General features: G+C 40.0%; 1 protein-coding gene across 1 annotated transcript in view; it reads left to right on the top strand.

Annotated features, from left to right (window-relative positions):
* The window catches only part of PCNX2 (pecanex 2), a 159735-nt gene that overhangs the window by 77355 nt on the left and 66525 nt on the right, over positions 1-15855 (top strand). Inside the window, exons 19-21 of the mRNA XM_055809946.1 lie at positions 404-554; positions 4665-4806; positions 9853-10030. Of these exons, the coding sequence (XP_055665921.1) occupies positions 404-554; positions 4665-4806; positions 9853-10030 (471 nt within the window). The remainder of the gene's footprint in view (positions 1-403; positions 555-4664; positions 4807-9852; positions 10031-15855) is intronic.

Raw genomic sequence — 15855 nt, forward strand, 5'->3', positions numbered from 1 at the left:
ACATACTAGTCATGATAACATTCTTTGTGCAAGGCAGTTAGTTTATGGATATTTGTATTAATTTCATTGTTACTTATTTGCTGTCTCTTTCTTTAAACCTCTGCATGTCCACAGCTCTTTTATAATACAGAACCTGAGGGACAGAATGAATAAGCCTGATCACTTGCCTTTTTTCTTTCATTTAGGGAGGAAAAATTTGGTTAATAGTGTGTGCAAAATACATATTTCAAAGTCCATATCCACCTATGGAGTCAGAGGGTTTGAACATAGGAATAAAAATTAATTGCACAAAAATTACAATTATAGGAAGTGTTAAAAAAATGTAAAAAAGAAGTTTTATATAAAAATGTTGTTTGCAAGTTATAACTGTGTTCCTGTTTTTTTTTTTTCTCTTTTGGCCCAGCCGTTTCTCAGCATTGTCCTGTTTGCTTTAGCATGGACTGTGGGATTTGTAACACATTACCTACTGCCTCAGCTTCGCAAGCATCACCCCTGGCTGTGGATTTCCCACCCCATCCTTAAAAGCAAAGAGCACCAGCAACGGGAAGTGAGAGGTTTGTAATAAAATCTTTCCTAAAGAATGGATGCAATGACTTGCAGCTTGTCTTGGTTTAAAAAAAATAATATTCAGAAGGAACAGAGTAGGGAGAATAAATTATGCTTTACATTTCTCTCTTCTGAATAGCATGCATAGCCCATCATTTCCATTTCCTGCCCCCCCCCGCCCCCCCCCCCCCATCATCAGCACATCTGTGGACCTGTAGAAGTAGTCTCCTGAGACCACTGCAGAGAACGGCTGCGGCTGGGCAGGCACCTCTGGAGATTGTCTAGTCCAATGCCCCTGCTCAGAGCAGGGTCAGCTAGAGCAGGTTGCTCAGAGCTCTGTCCACTTTTGGATATCTTCAAGCATGGAGACTTCCCAACTGTTCTGGACAACAAGTTCTAGCATGTGATCATCCTTACAGTAAGAAAGGTTGGGTTGGGTTGGTTTTTTTTTTCTTAAGTGTGTTGAAATGGAATTTCAGTTTGTACCCACTTTCTTTTGTGCCATCACTGGGCACGACTGAGAACAGTCTGGCTCCATCACTTCACCCTCCCCATTAAGTATTTATACTGCCAAAATGCCCTCAATCAGGCATTAATAATATACCCCTGAGTCTTGTCTTCTGAAGCCTAAGCAATCCCAGTTCTCTCAGCTTCTTCTCCTGTGTCAAATGCACCTATCCCTTAATCATCTTACTGGCCCTAAATGGCCTTTCACGAGCCATCATTTGATCTGCCTTTTGCTTTTACATTACAGTAGTTACTCGCTGTGTCGCTTGATACGTTATAGTTCATGCTTAATAGATTGGCATTTTATATAATTTAAAAACTTAAATGATTGATGAAACTGAGGCAGAATTTTTCTACTTTCTGGCATATAACTATATATCCTTTGAACAGCAAGGGTAGTGCCACTGAGAGTTCCAATTTCCATCAGAACACTCTTAGAGGAACATTAGAATTGAAAGGAGCTGTGAAATTTTCTTGAAGATTTGTTCTTGCTAATGTTTGCTGGCTTCAGTGGGTAGTGCCCTGATACATGCTAGTATCGGTAAATATTTTAGTGTGTCAAGGTCTGATTTCCTGTTCTGATAAAGCTATTTCTGCAAGCAGCCAGTGTACTTCAAGAAGCACAGGTGTTCGTTTTTTTCTTTTCCACACCAGCTCTAATCTTGCTTTTGCTACCAGCCAAAAGCTTGCTTGTCATATCTTGATGGATCCTGTGCCTTAATCATTCTCAATATATGTTCCTGAGGTGTTTGAAGACAGCATTGTCAGAACACAGTCTGCTGAGGGACTTTAGTGTTCTTTAGCTAGACAACAAAAGAGTTCAGATCACTCTCTGCAAAACCATGCATTAAGGATTTAAATCTTTTTTAAAAAAAAAAAAAAAAAAAATAAATCACACCTTTTGAAACGATTACTTTCCAAACAAGGTTTGGGTATGAAAAAAGTACCCAAGAGACTTCATTGAAGATTGCCTTTTAACTTTTACTGCAATATGCCAAGGAAAGTGTAGTAGAAATATAAATCTTACTAAGGATCATGCCCAGCTGAAAACACTGTTCAGGGCTTCCTCTCCCTGATGATCAGTAATTCTGATGAATAACCGAGTTTTATTGTCTGTTACATCACTTAATCATAAAAGACTACTCTAAGTTTTCTTTCCCTTGTCCTGATTAAGTCTGTCTTCATTTGTCAGAAAACATTGTTTTCCTAAATGTAATGACTCAGCTTTTGAAAAGGTTGAGGGTAGAGATCTGCCAGACTGATCTCCCCAGATGGGTTTCCTTCTGCTTTGAGATCCAGCTGCATTTCCCATGCTGCCTGCTGTGGCCAACAGGCTTTTTTCCTTCTTTTGCAGTCCTCGTTTTATATGTGGCCCATTTCTGCGCTGTGGGGCTTACGTATTATTGAAATGTAGCTGGTGTTGTGTGTTAGAAAAACAAGAGAAAATTATATATATATATATAATTTTTTTTTCACTCCCTTAGGCTGCTGCAGAGGCTTTTTATCATGTTCTGAGATGAGACAGGCTGAGGAAAAGGTTGTGTAATCCCTTTGATAGATACGTCTGACAGGCTGTCTTCTTTCTTTTACCCTGTAAGAAAAATGTGGGAGTTGAGCTTAAAGGTTCCCTGTTTGTATAGAAAGAGAAGCTTGGAAAAGGACAGTATCCTGTAGTTGTCAGGTGTGGACAATGAAAGGGCAAGTACACAAAAGAAGATGTCTGTGAGGAGCTTTTACTGCATAGAATTTCATTTTCAGGTTCCTAATTTTTGACAAGTGTAGTGCTATGAGGAGACAAATGGCGGCTTGCAATTAGACGAGCAGCTGGTATTGACAATTCCATGAGTTTATTCCTGGCTTTGTTTCATAGACTCTGAATGAGCTGTTCAAACTCTCAGGCCTTCCACGGAATAGCAATCATCAGACCAGTTCTCATGATGCCCCTATGAGATAACTCATTTATTACTTGTCATTGTTTTGCCTGACTGCAGGAAGAAAGGCTGAGGCCAAGATCTGTGAACTTACGGTATAATAGATGTGTAGAAACCACTGCAGGACTGAGTGGGAAAGAAACCCTGAAACACTAGAGACTATTTTTTTTTCTCCTTCTCCCCACCGCTGTTTTATACCCCACAGATTCATGTAAAGCTTTTTCAAATCATCCACATCTTTCCCTGGGCCCCCTCTGAATGTAAGCTTTTTTTTTTTTTTTCTGTCTGCGTTGTCTGCACACATCTCTCCCTGCTCCTGCAGCTACCTTCTTTTTGGTCTACTTGATATGCATATCTCTTTATTCAAGCTTGAGCTCTTACACACAGCTCAGCTTTGGGCAGTTGGATCAAGTTCTTGAGTGGAGCTCTGGGAGCAATTTGTAGTTCAGGAGGAAGGGAGAGGAATGGAGAAAAACAGCTAGATTCCAAAATGGGCATTTTGCTGCATGTAGGAGCTTTTAGGATGTGGCCTTCAGATAATAAGAGGAGGAAATATTTTGACATTATTACAAGAAACAGAAGTTCATCATATTTTCTGAAGGCAGATTTTTGCAAGAGCATTGCCTTAGCTTAAGATGCTGGTAAAACATGACTTAAAGCTAATTTGAAAGGATTGCTTTTAGATCTTTCTCTTTGAGCCTATACAATACACAGCTGTGCCTGCAGAACATACAAATCTGCTGGCTCAGCACGTCGTCTTTGCCTGTCATTGAAAAGGTGTATGTGGGAGTGTGGGATCCGTATGCATTGTTTCTGCAAGGAAGAGTATTGGAGGTTCAGTAGCTAGCACTGTTATTTCTGAGTCAATACCACGTTCTGCCTTTTTGTGTTCAGTTTTTTCCAATAATCTTGTCTGGCTGAGGTCAGTTGAGAATAAAGACATTATTTTTGTCTGTACACAAGTGTTTCTGCACTCAGTTCACTGAAGTTCTTATAGCAGTTGAATTGCACAGAGCATTCAGGTTTTGTTTAACATTCATATTAAGCACTGTGATGTTAGAAGATTCTACTACGCAAAAAGATACTCTTTACTGGTGAATGATGTGATCCTGGCAGATACTTTTACAGTGGCTGTTTTAAGTGTTTTGAGAAACATCTGTGCCAGTTTCTAGCTCCTGTTAATTCTTCAGCCTTTAGATCTCAAAGGATATTTCATTTTTCAATGAGGTCAGTGATGCTTTGCAGTCTAATGAACAGTGTTTCACCACTATAAGATGGGGAAGGAGAGGCGCAAAGTTCAAAGGAAGTTCCCTAGGTCATCCACCAGGTCGGTGCCAGAGCAGGAGAGGGTCCCTCTGCAGTCGTTGCATCACTAAAAGCACTATTTAATATAGTGACTAAGTAATTGGATTATGTAGAAACTGCCATCTATCATGTACCACCTTTTATTGTTTCTGAGTGCTTCTCATGAGTGCAGTTATAAGCAGCAAAACAGATACTCTCTAAAATCAGAAAAGAGCAAAATGATTCTCTATTGCAAAAGAATTATGAATTCCATTGTTTCATGAATTGGTTGGTTATATTTATTAATGTGAGCTAACTGGTTTCTTCTATAGTACTGCAGTGCAAAAAATGCTGATTCTTTGATGAAATGATCCATTATCTGAACTTCTATTTCAGATGCTGCTCATTTGATGTGGTTTGAAAGGCTCTATGTGTGGCTTCAGTGCTTTGAGAAATACATTTTGTATCCAGCTATAATACTGAATGCCCTCACCATTGATGCTTTCTCAATTAGTAAATACAAGAAGCTTGGTACACAGTAAGTATGTGATTAGTAGAATATTTGGTTTTAGACTGAAGACTGAAAAATGAAATTGTTTCTTAAATGTCTGTTTGCTTGTCAGACTTTGCTTTCGTGCATTATTAGTTCAGTGTACAATAATCATTGGCTTTGCTCAAAGAAAAAAGCAAAACTACCTTAGCACATGCTAAGACATGACTCCAGTGAGAGAGAAAGAAATTAAAAGATTAAGGAGCTATATATAGATATATATGGAATGTCTAACTGTCAATTAAAAGCAAGACACACTATACCAGGCTGCAGGTGTTTGATGGGCATAAACACAGTGGGGTAACTAGAATTAATCAGATGAAAATGAGAAATCTAGGCTGGATATCAGGAAACGTTTCGTAGCTGAGGATTTTTAAGACTACGACGTAGTCTCCCAAAGGAATTATCAGCAGCTTCACCGCACAAGTCTTCTAAGGCAAGACTGAATAAAATATTCAACAGTGTAGAATGGTGGGTAGTCCTGCATTAAGAGTGGTTTGAGAAAGGCAGGGATACAAGTTTTTCCAGGGTCTGATGCCTGATATTAAGCAGCACTGGTGATGCTGATCCGTGGTCTCAGTGTGATCCTTGCAGACAGCCTTTTATGGTAAATATTTTGGTCAGTGACTTGCCTACTGCAGATATTCAGCAGGCTTAGTGACTGCAGTATCCCCAGCGAGCAGAGTTTCTGCAGTCTTTTTATCAGAATGACAGTGATGCAGATGATAAAAACAAAGAAACAGCCTGTGTTCAGGAAGGAAGGTTCCAGCAGCAAGAAAAACTGCTGGAGGGCGGGGGAGTTCCTCAGTATTAATAATAATTTAGATTCTTAACTTTAAATATTAAATAAAAGAACTTTGATGTAAACATTGCATGTTGTTTTAATTATTCCTGTCTTTTGAAGAGCAATGCAGCTTTAGGGACTGCACAGCTATAAGGAAAATGTGGCCCCTGCTTTTAGGGGCTGAAACTAGGACTAGGTCGTTCATCTGATTTTCTGCATATTCCTCCCAGACAGCTCCTTCTCCACAGAGGCTCTCGGCCATCACTCGGAGATAGCCTGTGTAGTTCCCCACCGATGTTTTTCCAACCAGGCACTTGGGGGAGATGCTAAGGCCAAGGTGGTTCAGGAGCTTAGGTGTGTTGTCCAGGGTGAAACTGAGTTCACACTCATCCCTCTGCTTGGTTCTGTAAGGCTGGCAGAGCTAAAGGTAATCAAAATGTCGTTTGTCACTAGCAGACATGACTGAATACGTGCACAGAGCAAATACGTAGGGTTAGGAAGGTGCTATTTTTACATAGTCATTCCTCCAAGCTAGATTGCACTTTAAAGCGTCACCTCCCTCAAGTGTTCAGAAGTAGTGCGTCAGTCCCCCAGAAATCTTGAGATTAAAGAAAGTAATTACATTTGTCAGCCTTTGATTGTTTGGCCTGTAGGGGAATACTACAGTCCTTTCCTTCCCCATCCCCCTTGTGTCGGTGTGATCACCTTGGATTTAAAACCTGTGTTTTCCTCTTTTTCTTGTAACTGAGGTCTATCCACAGCACTCCCAGGGTCCCTTCTTCTCCGGCACTCCTCTTTAATACCCTTCCCCAGCAGCTCCCATGGCAATGCCACGCACAAAACGTTCATCTTCGGGTCCTACTTCTTTCTCCTCAACTCTGCAAGCCTGTGAGGAGTCCTGGGTTCTCCTTGCTCTTTCCGTGTACAGTATTACTGAGGGTTAACGTGTTGGTTTCCGTTGTTGGAACATTCCTTAGTTATTGCTCACCCAAGGATCAGACCGCATCACGCTGCGGAGGAGGGAACGCACTCTCCTGCTCCGTGTCTGAAAGTGGCTGAGGTGGTACATTTTGCCTGATTTGCTTTTGAAGTTTTTTCTCAATTTGCATGCGTTTTTTAAAGAAGCTTCATCTTGCTTTGTGATTTAAAGGACTGAGGCAGTTTGCTTCCCGAGGAGGCAGAACAGCTCCTTTGCAGCCAAGAGTTTGCTTGAGCTTCCCAGACCCCGATGTGCTGGTTATTAATGGGACCCACGCTGACAAGCTGCAGTGCCTGCCCGTGCTACCTGCCACGGAGGCTTCACAAATAAGCCCCCCTTCTCTCTCTCAGGCCCCAGGAAAAGCATCTTGTGTGGCAATATCTTTAAAGAAGAGGGATAATGAGCAAATTATCTTCTGTTACCCCTGAGAGCATTATTTTTTAAAATGTCTCTCTCTCTCTTTTTTTTTTTTTTTTTTTTTTTGGTGAAATTTTCCACATGTTAACAGATCCAAGGAGGAAACTTTAAATTTTCCGTGTGAAAATTCCTCCATGTTAAAAGATATTTTTTTTCTTTCCAAAGGATGTGAGATCCAAACGGTTTATACAGGGCACACTGGAATGGCTTCTAGTTGCTTCAGAATCTATTTAGCTTAGTCACTAGATTTTCCACTCAGAAATCTGGGGCAAATTGAAAAGAACAGCTTTGACAAGGTGAGAAATAAGGTAAGCTTGGCATTTCATTCCAACAGTGATGTCCTGGTGATCCTTTAGAATGACCTGCACTCAGATAAAGTTAGTCTGCGTTACAGAAGATACACAATAATGAATAAATGCCACATAAAATAAAATCAAGCTGGAAATGTGCAGATGCAGGAGCCTTGCTAGAATGATAAAAACCTGTTGAGAGCTTTCTGGCTTGTCAAGTGTCAGTCATGGCAGCAGGTATACTGGTTCACAGCAGGATGGAGAAGAACCTTCCATGGATCTTGCAGATACCTGGCCTACTTTGTCACTCATTATGCATTGAAGTCCCTGTTTGTTTTCATCAGCATCAAAAAGACAGTGCATCTTGCTTAAGAGAAGTCACCTGGCTCTCAGTTCACGGGGCTGTTTACTTGTACATCTCTATTCGGTTTGGGTTGTCTTTTCAGGAATAGATCCAGTACAGTTCTTGGTCATCAACATGCAAAACTGCAATCCAGATATACTTGTTCAACTTCCAGAAAACGCTGAGGGTACCTGATATCACTAAACACTCCAAAATTTGATGTGATGGTTCATTAGGAGGCTTGAGCCTGAGCATGCCCAGAGCTTTCTGAAAACATCACTTGTCTCCGCTCTTATCCTGACTAGGACCCAGAAACCAAAAAGTTTAGAGCTGAGAGCTGTTTTGCAGCATCTCCTGTATGTGATCAAGATTGAGTTCTCTGCTTTGATATCCTTCCTTTTAAAAACCTTGATAGAGAAAGTGGTGTTGTCCATTTCCATTAACCAGTCCAACTGCTAAGCACTTACCAGGAAAGTAGAGGCCACAGGAGGTTTGCGTGTGATTCCTCCTGCTTTGGCAGTAAGGAAATTCTTACAGGAGTGGGGAATCATGTGTTTCAATTCCTGCTCCTGACCCTGTTGCTGTGGGTTTTAGTGGTTGTTGAGTAAAATACAGAATCGTGCAAGTGTTCGTGGTCTGGAGCCCAGTACCATGTCACATCTCAGGGCAGTGCCCATCAGTGCTTCTCTGCCTTGGACTGAAAAAGACCTTCCAACTCTTCTTGGCACAGATTCAGCCAAGGAAGGAGGAGTTGATGGTAACTTGCAGGATGAGATGTGTGTCCGAATCCCTCCAGAGCTGGAAAGTGATTGGATCTGGGTTCCTTCCTTCCCAGGGAAGCCGTGTAACCAGTAGGCTGCTGCAGAAAAGTCTGGCTGCACGGCTGCTCATTTGAAGGAAAAGAGCTGTGCGCAGTTCCCTGCAAGAATGGTGAGAAGCACTGAGGTGTGCTGGAGGGGATGGGGGGGACAAAAGGGGGACAAAGGATCCTCACCTGCAGGCTGAGGTCAAGGTGAGTTAGGCGGGAGAGTATTTTCAGACATGTCACTGTCCTGAGGAATTTCCGTAGGGTGGCTTTAGACAGCTGCTTGCTGCCTGATTCTGCACTCATGCTGGAGAAGGAGCCAAGGTTGGATTTTAATTTACCCAGGTGATCTAGAAATTAATAATCTGTGTCTGAGACCTTTCTAGGATCTAACCCCCAGAACGGGCTGTATTATCAAGAGATCAAAATTGTTGTCTAAGCAAGACCATCTTTCTAATTCTGTAATAATCTTACGACCAAAATTTAAAAAGGTGGACACCCTTGTCTCAAGAGTTTAGATATATATCCAGAAACTGGAGTGGTTATTTAAATCCAGGAGGTGCCAACACATTACCCCCATCTTTCCTTCTCACATAATTGTATTTTCTTACACAGAAAACTGTGTTGTTTTCTGGAGAGTTCAAAGAGGAATGTTACCTTCTTGGAGATACAGCAGCAAGCACTTTAATTTTTAAAGGTTAGACTTCTTGGTTTTTCTGTGTGGTCACTTGCTATTTAGAGTTCTCAGCTGAAGTTCACTCTCTGGAATATAAGAAGGGAGAGTAAAATGCAGATTGCAGACATTTTACAGCACATAGGTGCAACACACAATTTCTTTTCATCTGATGAAGGAATTTCTATATAGAAATACTTGACCTTCCGATCAAGAACAATGGTAAGAATTTTAATCACTTTACATCTATGAGTGTTTCTATCCAGAATTTTGACATTGTGGCTAATGAAATTAGGAGAATAATTGTAAACTGTATCATCATGTGAAATTTCTAGTAATAAAAACCCTGGAGTTCAAGATTTCTTTACAAATTATAGTAATGTATTAATGGAAGTGCCAAGATACTTCACAAACTTAAATTTTATTTTAAGAGCAATGTAAAAATATCCTTTTTAGATTCTTAGGTTGTAGTAGTCAATGCTGTTCTTTGTAGTACAGAGTTCTTTCATTATTACAGATTACAAGTGTGTAATAAGGGAAAAATGTGAAGTTGCACATGGGTAGAATAAATGTGATTATTAAAAGAACATGGGAATAATATCAGAAATCAGTAAGATGTGTAGATTTAGATATATATAGTGATCTAAAATACATCTGGCACAGCTACTTGTATTTAAGACCTTCCTAATTTAATGCTTTATGACTTTGACTTGATTAGGTTTTTCTTTCTGCCTTTCTTACAGCTGTGATATTATCCTGATAACAGTTGCTGGGATGAAACTCCTCCGCTCCTCGTTCTGTAATCCTATTAATCAGTTTGTTACTTTGAGCTTTACTGTGATCTTCTTCCGATTTGACTACAGAGATATTTCAGAAAATTTCTTGCTGGATTTCTTCATGATGTCCATCGTGTTTCATAAGGCAAGTTTTATAGCTCCTGTCATTACTTCGGTAAATATATTTTCAGAGCTTTATGTATCTTCTCAGTGTCACCATGCTCATCAATATGTGGTAGGATTTCTTAGAAGTAATGAATGCATATATAGACAGTTTATTGGTACTATAGAGGAAAAAACCTTGAAACCAAGGTTCCAGTTAAATGTCTTCTCTGGTTTTGTGCAATGTTTTGCATTTGCTTTTTGTTCACGTGTTGCTATAGAAAGTTCAGAATTGTTGTTTTCAAGAGGAGGAAAATCCTCAATGAGTTGGAAAGAGCCTCTTGAGTCATTAGTGCAGGGCTGCCCTCCAGATCAATTGCCTGGTGTTTTTATCTGGGTTTCCTTTGAATGCCTCTACTGTTTGACTCAACAACTTCCTTTGGGAAATTATTCCATTATCTAATCATCCTCATGATAATAAATGTTTTCCTAATGTCAGCCTTAACATTTTTCTTTTCCCTTTTTTTCAGTCTGTTACCCTTGTGATGCTGCCCTTAACCTTAACCTCAGAGCTCCTTCCTCTCTTTTACGTTGTTAACTCTTGGAGGGTGCTGTAGTTGAATTTACTTTAAAAAAGACCTTTCTGCACCAGTCAGATCAGATCCTGTCTTGATTTGCTATCTGTGCTCGTTCACTGAAAGAAGCGCATTTAACTTGATAAAATATGAGAAAATATTGAAGACTTGCCTAATGCTTTTACCAATTCTTTTGTATTTTGTTTTGGTTTAAAACTTGTTGGTCCCTGACTGCCATAACGTACGATACAGTTTGTTCTGAAGCTCTGGTGAGGTGTTTGGTTTTGTTGTTGGGGATTTTTTGGTCAGGCTTGTTTGCTTGGTTTCATTTTCTAAAATATTCCTACCATATGTGTGAATATGACCCAGCTAACACCACTTAATTTCTGAGAGGAGAAAGACATGGTTCCATATTGACGGCTGCGTGTGCTGTGGAGATGCCCAACGATGTGTGTGGAGATATTTAGCCCTTCTACACAAGGAGTGTCAGCTCAGACCACTGTCCATGCCCACCTAGAAATTCCAGGCTTCCTAAGGAAAGACGCAGTTCGTTAGTGTTATGTTGGGAGCTCCCAGTCATTCAGGCAAAAAGTGAAGCAGAAACTCGGTGCTTTTCCTGGTTCATATCTGTGCTGCTCTCAGGGAGGAGGAGAAGGGAGGAATAAGTCAGTGAGGGAACTTGGGCTTTTTCTTTTTTCTGAACTCTTGGACCACACTCTAATGGAGATTCACCTGCCTCAAGCCTTCAGCCCTCAGACTCCTTGTTCTGCTTTCTCTCTGCGGGGGTGAGGAGGCAGGACTTGGGGAGGGAGGGCAGTAGAAAAGGAGGAGAAGAGCTGATACAAACCCTGCTTTAAAAAGAACCCCCGCTCCATGCTCCGTGATCCTAAAATACAGTTAAAGTAAATTTTTAAGCTTCTTACCTTGGAGCAAAAGACGAGCAGTGAAAGTGATGCAGAGCATTGTGGCAGTTTTCAGTTGTCAGCATTACCGTATTCCCTAGAGTAAGGGGTGAATTTCTGTCTCCGAAGAAGATTGTCGGTGATGTGCATCAGTGGACATCCCATGTCTGGATAATGACCTGTTTAGTCCTAGAATTCATTCTCCAAAAATCTCTTTACAGGATCAAAAAATTGGCACCCTAGAATTGAAAGTCATACTATTCATTAATTATTTTGAAAATGTTGATCTTCTGAGCGTATCACACAATAGTGGTGTTTTTTATATATTCCTAAAAATAGGATTATTTCAGGTTTTTGGAAGAGAGGTAAGTAAAAGCTTTTCAATGGGCTTTTTTTTGGGGGGACTTGCTTGAGTAGTTTAAAGCTACTATTTACAGTAGAACGACTGGTGATAGCAATAAGAATGAGATACTGAAGGATGCCTATCAAATTAAGCAGAGATGTTTGCTAGAATAATTACTACTCTACCAGACTGAAAGTTTGTACGACAGACGTGTTCTGAAAATGTAGTTTTAGCATTGATCTGCCATCTTCTTCAGTGTGATAATATCTGAAATTTTGCAGGTCATCAGTTCATCAAGTGGACTTGTCCTTGTTCCATTTTAAAAAACTAATGTTAAATGGTTGAATTATTTATATTAGAAAAGCACATGCACAGTTACACAATGATCATTACAGCCAATCTGAAAAATAGCAATTTAAGTCTTATTAATGCAAATCATAAAAGGCATAACTTTTCTTTAGCCCAATTGAAGTCTGAGCTTTAATCAGTTCAATATTGTGGAACTTTATGAACAGATATGGGCACTTGAGGATAAAGATGGTGTGTGTTTATTCCATATTCCATACTATAGGCCCTAACCAAGCTGCAATCCACCTCTGTTCCTAAAAGGTTTATGGGTCTTCACACATTCTGTCTGTCTGTAGTTCAGTCATTTTTATGTTTGCAACTATTTTTAAAAAGAAAACCAAAACCTGAGAGAGTCTCTATTACCATCACTTTTCGCTATGCAGAACTTACTACACAGTCATAGCTGGTTTCTGCTTATTCATTGAAAAAGTCAACTTACCACCTTCTGAATTAGAGAACACTAGGAGTGCTGTGCCTTTAGGCAGAGTGATGGTAATTTTTAAGCATGGTTACCCCACAAAAAAATATTTGCATGCTCTCAAAGCACTGTGGTAGTAAGCATTTATTTTCTTCTGCCAGGCACCAGGGAAGCAGGCATCTAAATTCAACAGACATCCACAACTGCACTAGTGACTCTTGAAGCAGATTATGTTGAATAAAACTTTGCTCATAATGTTCGGTAGAATATTTCTGAATATCTCACTGATTGTGCTTCCCTCATTTTCCCCATTGTGCTGTTGATTTAATGTAATTTAGTCAAATCAGAAGCTCCAAAAGAGCGTATTACTCCCTGAACAAGTTGAGGCATGGAAGTCTGAATTGCTGCTCACAGATTTCTATCTGTGTTTGCAAATAGCCAAGCCACCCACACTGAGTAACACAGAGAACAAAAGAGTCTATTCAGTTCAATTCCTGAGGATATTTTAACCAAGATGGATTTTTTTGTCTTTTTAACATCATAGGACTTACTAATGCAACACAGTTAATTAACTTCTTTTAAAAATATCATTAGCTGTTTACATTTTGACAAGTTGCAGAATGTGAAAACTTAATGCTATAAAATTTGATTAGGTGTATGCAGAGTGTGCTGGTTTGTCTTTCAAATTGTCTTGGGAAGGCAGCAAGAAAAACTTTTAGGAAAGACTTCCTTACTTATTTTTAAGAGTGATCGCAGCTTTCAATTTAAGTGGAACAGGACTTCTCCATCTTTCTTCTGCTAAGGCTTTCCATGTAGCCAGCCTAATTTGTGTCCTTGGCTACAGCCTGGGATTCTTTTGTCCAAAACTCCTTTTGTCAAAACAAATGTTTTATCCAAAACGCCTTCTTTAAATCAGAGCTGAACAGCCTTTTAAAAATACGCGGTTGCTCATTCAGAAATGATGGGTGTAGTGCTATGATGTATACTCTACATCTACAGGATGTCAAACTGGATAATCAAGACAGACATCTTGGTCTACATGACTCCATGTAAACTCTTTAAATGACCCAGTTGGTCTCCCTGGACTTTTTAAAAGATGACAGTGCCAAGGTTAATAAGAATGTTCATATTAGTTGAAACTGGAAACCCACAAATAACTGAGAATGTATTCTTCATAGGCATAGCAAGGGTGGAATATATAATAGGACTTAGGAGATTTCTTCCCAGGCTTCTAACAGTAGGAAAAGCTCTGAGACTTCTTCTGTAATAGGGTAAAAAATATGGGAATATTAACCAGTTTAATAAATTGTTTGGGAATGATGAAAACATGGGCCTGCCTTCTACTTTTCTGATGTCTACTGGCATAATACTAAACGGCGGAAAAACTCTTAATGCGTTTAAGACATGTATGAGAGGGAGAGCGTGAGCATGGTCACATGTTACAGATCATCTAGTCCATCTTTCCTCAGTATGATTAAAAAAAAAGTCAGAAAGGAATGCGGTGCCCAGCACTGCCCTTCTTGGCAGATGTGTGAGCTGCTTTTAAAGGATGTCTGGAGTAACAACTGTTCAAGTCAAGAATGAAGAGGTATTGTGAAGTGACAACCCATGCAAATCATTCAAACAGCAAGGATATCAGTTTGGAACTGGCTGAGTGTTAACAAAGATGCTCAGGGCAAGGCTTGTCCACAGCACTTTAGCTGTGCTCTCTTAAAGATATGGCTTTCTATTTTACCCAGTGCCAGGGGCATCCTCTAAATCTTGCTGTGGCGAGGGATCATGGTGTCTCTCTGAACTGCTTTAGGAACCTCAGGTGGTGCTGCTGATATTGAGCTGAAGGAGCAAAGACAGCAGAAAAAAAAACCCCACCTCAGTAGTGTGAACGTGGAGGCTTCTGGCTATAGTATGCCCTTGGCTGCTACAAAAAACTGGTGGAACTTTTTTGCTAGTCTGCTCACTACGGTTAGCAACCAGCAGCGTGTTGGAGATTCCTGTGTGCCAAACTGTGGTGAACTGGCTCTTCTACGTGCAACTCTCGCATCTGTAGAGCACAACTGAGAAATTATACCTGTACTCTCGAATATGTATTTTTGACAAATCTGTGTAGCTTCCTTTGAGCCCTAAAGAAAGAGCCACCCCTAGTTTATGCAGTCGTCTGCTACACAGATCTGGATGTGTATGTTAAGACCCAGTGTCGCTGGCCGTCTAATGTATAGGGCCACAACTCTGCATCTCTTTCAGTGTCTTGTGTGTTCCTGGCAGGCAGTTTAATGGCCTCTTAATTTGTGTGTGTGGATGAACTAATTAGCAATACTAAAATATGAAATCACCTTATATTTTCTTATAGTCAAGTCCTCTGAGAGTTCTGAATTTGTCTTCATGCATAAGGCAAAATAATCAAAGAACCAGAGCTTGTTAAATTTGCCTTCATTAACACTGAATTCATTTGCCTAAGTACTCTTACCCCTGCTGAGCTCACTTAAGAATACAATTTCCCTGTCTGATATTTTTTTCTTCTTTCCCAGAATACATTTTCCAGCTAATAAGGAATCCGCATTTTTTTATAAGAATCTTTCTCTTCCTGTATACTTCTTTCTGCCATAGGATCCAATTTATGAAAGAGGATCTTTATGTCACAAGTAACTCCAGCTAAGACAGCCAGTTTGTAACAGCCTGCCAGACCTGTGCTGATGAGGCTTAACTTTCAACATCCACAGCACAGTCCTTTGGACAGGAAAGAAATTAGGCGTGTCATCTTGTTTTCCTTCATTTTATGAGGAAGTGCTACCAAGTGCATTGACCTTCTTGGTCCTTGGTTGAGGTCAAGTAATTAACCTATTGGATCTTTTTATTGCCTTTGTGGCAATAAAACTCTTGGTTAGTTGGCATGTCCTGTTGATTGATTTAGGTGCTGCTTATAAGTCAAAAGCCTTTTTCCTTTCCCCTTGTGATTTTTCATCCTTCTCTAAATCTGGTGTTTCACTTCAAAGCTTCTGGCACTAAGTCGTTAATTCATATTTTAATCCATTTCTTGCTGTTCGTGCATACTGAAATCCAACATCTTAATCAGCTGCGCCCTCTTGCCTCACAGCTGTTTCCTCAACTTTTGATATCTGGCGTATAAACCCTGTTAAGACACTTTCTGCTGAGTAAAATACCCAAGGCTACACCTGATATTTGACAGGATAATCCCAGTGGCATTTTCCATAGATGCCTTAACTCTCTTGAGCGCTGTACAGTTCATGTTTCCTTGTAATATTGGAGAAATGGTTTAATTGATTT

This window comes from Falco peregrinus, chromosome 7 (genome assembly GCF_023634155.1).
Source record: "Falco peregrinus isolate bFalPer1 chromosome 7, bFalPer1.pri, whole genome shotgun sequence".
NCBI classification, from domain to species: domain Eukaryota; kingdom Metazoa; phylum Chordata; class Aves; order Falconiformes; family Falconidae; genus Falco; species Falco peregrinus.